The following is a 6160-nucleotide window of genomic DNA, read 5'->3' as shown; positions in this document are numbered from 1 at the left end:
CAATTGAAAAAGTGTTCGGTTTCAAATTTGTTCTGAATTTCATAATTTGTTCACAAATTCAAAAAATGGTTCATATTTTCAAAAACAATTCTGCTTTTTTTCAATTTTTTGTTCACATATTCATAAAATGTTCCTATCAATGAAAATTTGTTCTGAAATTAAAAAAATCGTTTGACTTTCTCAAAATAGGCACTTTTATAAAAACGTTCACTACAACAACTATTTCTGGTTCGCTACGATATTCCTATTCGCTACAATAGGCCGGTTGGGTTTAGTTCTTAAAGATATGCACTGCTTTAGCTTCAACAAAAGTAGTGTAGTGGACTGGTTCGAAACCCACAATCGCACAGCCATTTCTTTTGCCATGTTTTTCGACCAGCGGTACTGCTTGATGGGCCGGCCCAGTCGGGCTGCCTCCTGTGTGTGCGGACGCCAATTTGACGCAAAGAGCGGCGACTAGGAGCTCCTCGGGGAAATATCTAGTACTCCCACCCCTAGGGTGCTCCGGTGCTTCAAAACTTTGTAGCATATTTTAAAATGTTTGAAAAATTCTAAAAAAAATCAGCACATTGACGCAACATCAAAGTATGTTGTCAAAAAATTTGAAATCAAAATTCGAAACGTAGCTTGAGAAACATAAATGACAAATTTGATAGTAAATAGTACGCAACTTAAGTTGGGCTTTAGATTAGGCCCATTATTACATTGATGTCTATTTTGTCATTTTTGTATCTCGAGCAATGTTTCAGATTTTGATTTGAATTTTTTTAACAACATACATTGATGTTGTGCCAATGTGTTGGATTTTTTTTTACAAATTTTTAAATATTTTAAAATGTGCTGCCGAGTTTGAAGCACGGGAAGCATCCTAGAAGTGGGAGTACTAGATATTTCAGATTTTATTTCTTTGTTACGTTTGAGCATAGTTTCATGGTTAAGCTTTCTTCGGATGCCTTTCGGTCTTTGAACTCTTGATATAATCTGTCTAATCCATGCATGCCGCACTTACACTTTTCTAGCTTAATTACCCCTTTTTGCTGACAATAAACATGTAATTTTATTTATCAAATAACGTGTGCTAAGAGTTCTGCACAACTTATCATGTCCATAGAATGATCACATAACATAAAAATGGGGATGCATGACCTGGTAAGTTAGAGTCAGCTGGGTAGTTTTGTACTGCACAGTGCTGACATCGTAGGAGAATGCTACAGATAATGGGGATTAATTATGTGTCAACATTTTATTGTTACTTGAGGAAGAATATGATTGTTACTTTCCTTTTTCAGCAATGGGGATTATTGTAGCCCAGCAGAACGCAATCATCCTTTGATGGTGTCAGTTGTGCATGCCGCCACAGCCTTCATCGCCTTCGGTGACGCTGATTCTTCTCCAGTCTTGGTTGAGTAGTTTGTTTTTGCGAAGGGGACCTGCTTTTGTTGTTAGTTTCCTGGGAGTGTTTACCTTTTAGACTCGAACTTCTTGTGTTAATGTTTCTTTCAGAGTATGCTGTTAGCTTTGCACTAACTTGTAAACTGGGATCAGCGTACTCATGTAAATTCTGTTGTGTTCAAAATAATAGTGATGTTGCCATGATGAACTGTTGTGCAGTCCAACTACAATTGCTGTGATGAACTGTTGTGAGGTCCTCAAGTTGAAGTCATGTGCTCGTGGCTGCCCTCTACCAATGACTCTAGAAATCACCTACTCTATTTGGCAAGGATGCTCCCGTGCGCTTGAGCTTATGGAACAGGTTTTGACAGTCCTCCGCATGCCTGGATGGCGCTTGCCAAGACCTCGGGACAAGGTCAAAGAATCCTGGAATGGGAAAAAAAATCTCGAACTTGAAGCTTGTTGGTCTCTTGAGGCTCCTATTGTTGGTGACGAGGAGAGGGCAGTAGTCGGATAACGAAGTGGAAATTGCCTGAAGCACATGGGATCAAAATGCATGTGTCACTCGGCATGGATCACAGGAATCAGGTGCCCCGTCGTCGTCCTCCTTGGGGCTGGCCCTAGCTTCGCCCCGGCGCGCCTGAGTATCCAAGGAAAAGGCAAGCTCAAGGTATTCTCCCCAATCTTTCCCTTTCGGTCAGACAACACTGGTCCATAGGATCGGGTGGGCTGGGCACATAGCCGGAGATAAGAAATGGCAACAAGGCTCAACAGAGCAAAGAGACAAGAATACCTATATAGAGACATGAGAAAGAATAAGCCAAGGACAAAACGAGAATTCCGCATCCGGTGAAAGCTGAAGTCACACTCCGGCGGCGGCGGCGAGACAGGGAGGAGTTAGGGGAGGGAAGGGGTGGTGGCTAGGGTTCTCCCCCGAGATGCATGGAGGCGCTGGCCCTAGCTTCGCCCCGGGACACACTCCCCCGGTGGCGGCGAGGCGGGGAGGAGGTAGGGGAGGGAAGGAGTGGCGGCTAGGGTTCTCCCCCGAGACTCATGGAGGCGACGTGGTGGTTGTGATATGGAGAGCCCTTTTGCGTTGATGAAGCGTTGTACGCGGACGCGCGTGGAATATTCCTCCGCAGGTGGAGTGCGTTCAGTCCTACTAAATTGCTAATTGCACACGTAGCTCGGGATTAAACTAACTATAACCATTAGATTTTATTTTATGGGGCTAATCTGACGATGATAATTAGGCTGGGTACATTTACGGGTGGCCTTAAGAAAGAATTAGTTTGATTATTTAATAGTAGTATGTAGAAGTATAGATTAAGGGTGGTGATGACTGAATTCCACTTAGACCCGGCTTTGGAGCCTTGGACTGGAGTAGGACAAGCATTCGGAACTCCGACCCGACCCGACCCGACCCGTCCAAGTAAAAAGGGATCCCAGCCCCTTCTTCTTTCCCCAACCCAACCCAAATCCAAATCCCCAACCCCGTCCGTCCATCCGAGGGAAGCCGAACCCTAACCCCCAAATCCCCAATCTCGATCCATCGGCCGAACCCTAACCCTCACCCCCCAAATCCACAATCCCGGACGGCGACGATGGCCGCCGGCAACCCCCGCTTCCCCGACTTCGCCATCCTCGACGCCATCGCCTACATCAGCGATCTCCGCGACGCAACCGCCGCGTGGACCTTGACGACGGCGGGCCTCACCCTTCAGGTCTCCTTGGTGGTGGCCGCTCCGCCGCGCCTCTCCTACTTCTGCGTCTGCTGCGTCGGCCGCGACAAGACCACCTTCACGGACGCGCCAGATGTCGTCTGCTCCGTGGGGGACCACGCCCTCATCCGGGTTGGCTTCACCACCGGCGACTCGACGGAGCACTTCATCTACCGGGCCAGGGGGCCCGATGGACGGCCGTCGCTTGATCTGCTCCCGGACTTCGATGATTATACTGACGCAGAGAATCTGCTGCTGCCCCTCGGTTTCGTCTCCCACCGCAAGCACTTGGTCATAGCGGCCCTGAGCGACGGACCGACGGACCTGCAGTACTATCTCCACACCCGCAGCACCGAGCCGCACTCCAGATGGTCCAAGAAGCTGCTGCGGGTGGAGTTCCCCCGTGGAGCAGCCAGGAAATCGGCTATGAACGATCCCGTAAAGGTGATTGCACTTGGAGGTGGGCTGCTAGGTTGGGTCAATCTCATGGAGGGCATCCTGATTTGTGACGTGCTCGATCCCGGGGTGACAGCGTTGCGCTTCGTCCCGATGCCCAAGCTGCTGCCCAGCAACAATGAACTCTACGACAATGAATCTCGCGCACGGGCGATTCGTGACGTCACCTTCAGCCGTGGCTACATCAGGTGCGTCGAGTTTGAGGAGCTGGTAGAACGCAGAGCCACAACTGGTTCGGTTGTTCCTGATCCCTGGGACATGGATGAGCTCCAAGACTCGGAACCGGCCATCGATCCACCCCAGGAGGAGGAGGAAGATGTTATCGTTGGTTGGAGGCTCATCACATGGTATAGGACATTGACTTGGAACTGTTGGCGCAAGGGGAACACAGTCCATTCCGATGAGCTCGGCACTGTCTCCTTGCCTCAGATTGGAGGTGGTGGTGCGTGTGCTCTAAAAGTGCCACTCAAGGACCTGAAAACAGCTGCTCCTACTCTGCGTGGCGACGGCGATGTTGTTTACCTCGCGACCGAACTGCATGAGCAGGGTGAAACTGCATGGATTGTCGCTGTTGACACTAAGAGGAAGTTAGTGGGAGAGCTTATGCCATGTTCTTCTGAGGGGTTGTATCTTTACGATCCGACCTACATTCCGTATGTGCTGACGGAATATCTGGTTGAGAAATCAGGTAACTATATATACTGTCACTTGTTTATTTGACACTCAAACGAGTATATTTCTGAATGGATGTGTTTCAGGCGTATTTCAATTTATTTCAGTCTGGATAGTTCTACACTGTAGCGCATGTTAAATTGGTTGCAACTGGGAATGTTGTTTACTGAAGCATACAGGGAGTTCCGTGGCATCAATAGTCACACAACAGTAGTACTTTAGATTTAAATCATGATAGACCTTTTTTTTGTGTCTTGAAATTGTGTGGGATATCCTTGGGTATGTCTTTAGCCCCTTGTTTTATATTGGTATTGGTATTGTTATATGATCAATCAGCTGTTAGATGTTAGATATTCCCTACTAATATGTGCCTGAATTCAGACTGGTGGTTGTTGTGATATCAATGTAGTTATGTGTATTGAAGAGTGAGTGGTCATGAATCTAATGATTTTCTTCTCCCTGTGCATTAGATAAAGCTCAGGTAGGTAAGCGAAATGCTTGTCATGCCCCTGCACCAAACACCAACAGGTCGAAGAAGCAGCGGCAGCAACTTCTACAGGCAGGACTTGAAGGGCAGCCATCTGTACCGCAGCTCCTGCAGCCCCCATCAGGTAGATGGTAGCTTCACCGAGTTTTTGATGTAGTACTCGAAACATCTGCCATAAAAAATAGTTCTCTCTTAGGCATGATGATACTTAGAATGCTCCCTGCATGATTGCTCTATAAGGCGGCGCATCTATTACCATGTGTATAACTCGGGCTTGTGATATTATCTTGTCATGTAATTTTGGGGCTGATAGTTTTCCTTTTTAACTTGTGGAGCTGCAGTGATGATACCAGTCAGCTCTGCACAGTATGCCTGTATCTGAAGTCTGAAGTGTTGACGATATGATTCGTATGTGTGGGACATGATTGTGGTTTAAAATGACTTGGTACTTATTCTATGGTTTTTAACTGTATCGTACTAATTGTATTGTATGGTGTCTATTAAGGCGTTTATGTGGACATTATCGTTGTTTAAAACTGTATCCTTATCTATTCTGTGGTGTTTGGTACCGATTCATATGATATATGTTTTGTGTCTTTTTGATGGTGTGAGGCTACTCGGTATTTTCGTTGGTACTTGAGTGTGCATACAATGTGCTCTTGCTGCTTGTAATTCTCTTATCTCAGACGAATAACATAGCAAATGCATGAATCCAATTTCCACTGAGCCCTTTGTGGTTCCACTTAGGTAACTCTCTTTCTCCCTCTCTTATGTGTACAGTTGTGAGATGGTGCCAACAACTAGCTGTCCTAAGGGTCGATGAGGAGATCCTAAATGCCTTTGAGGGCTCCTAAGGAGATTAGGGTAGGAGGAAAGGAGAGGACAGGATATATGTGTACCCATGCCTGTATGTTTTCACACATTGGAAAATAATCGCAATCATATTGCATATAATTTAGATGTGTGCGTCACCATGGCTGAAGGAAGTGTTAGTAAAAAGGGGATAAATTACAATGGAAACAAGCAAATCGATAAATAATATCTTCAGATCACATATTAGGATGTGGTTTATATATGTCTTCCATGCGAATCGGCCTCTGAATGCTATACATCATCAATAACAGCAAGTGGCGAGGAAATTATAAACGATAATGTAATAATGACAAACAATGATATCTAGGATATTGAAGTTGTAAGATAATTGACGCATGGTAAGAATATGGACATAAGTGACGTCATAAGCACAATAAAGCATCTGTATTGGTATAGCAGTCCTTCATTCAACCTCCATCAGAATGAGCTTCCAAAAAGCCTGCTTCATCTACACCATTCTGCAATCAGGACCCAAAAACAAACCGAGGGCAAAATGGTGAATGCCAGAACTAGCTAGGAAGATGACGATTTCCTTCTTAGGCCAACTCCACCGCGCGAC

General features: G+C 45.9%; 1 protein-coding gene across 3 annotated transcripts; it reads left to right on the top strand.

Annotated features, from left to right (window-relative positions):
- Positions 1-2851: 2851 nt before the first annotated feature.
- Positions 2852-5682, top strand: LOC123123632 (uncharacterized). 3 transcript variants are annotated; one of them, XM_044544171.1, is made up of 3 exons: positions 2852-4257; positions 4712-4852; positions 5509-5682. In XM_044544171.1, exons 1-3 carry the CDS (start codon positions 2997-2999, stop codon positions 5580-5582), a joined length of 1476 nt encoding a protein of 491 aa, XP_044400106.1. In that variant the 5' UTR covers positions 2852-2996; the 3' UTR covers positions 5583-5682. The 3 variants fall into 3 exon arrangements, with proteins under 3 accessions (XP_044400106.1, XP_044400108.1, XP_044400107.1); XM_044544173.1 differs by lacking the exon at positions 5509-5682 and adding an exon at positions 5070-5325; XM_044544172.1 differs by lacking the exon at positions 5509-5682 and adding an exon at positions 5064-5325.
- Positions 5683-6160: the final 478 nt, after the last annotated feature.

This window comes from Triticum aestivum, chromosome 5D, assembly GCF_018294505.1.
Source record: "Triticum aestivum cultivar Chinese Spring chromosome 5D, IWGSC CS RefSeq v2.1, whole genome shotgun sequence".
Classification (NCBI taxonomy): domain Eukaryota; kingdom Viridiplantae; phylum Streptophyta; class Magnoliopsida; order Poales; family Poaceae; genus Triticum; species Triticum aestivum.
This window is presented reverse-complemented; position numbering and strand designations above follow the sequence as displayed.

What these genes read in the sequence shown, in the direction of transcription:
- LOC123123632 (XM_044544171.1), top strand. Translation starts at nt 2,997, where the DNA reads ATGGCCGCCGGCAACCCCCGCTTCCCCGACTTCGCCATCCTCGACGCC. An exon ending in ATATCTGGTTGAGAAATCAG is followed by an intron (nt 4,258 to 4,711) that starts GTAACTATATAT and finishes CCTGTGCATTAG; the next exon opens with ATAAAGCTCAGGTAGGTAAG. An exon ending in GCTCCTGCAGCCCCCATCAG is followed by an intron (nt 4,853 to 5,508) that starts GTAGATGGTAGC and finishes TTATGTGTACAG; the next exon opens with TTGTGAGATGGTGCCAACAA.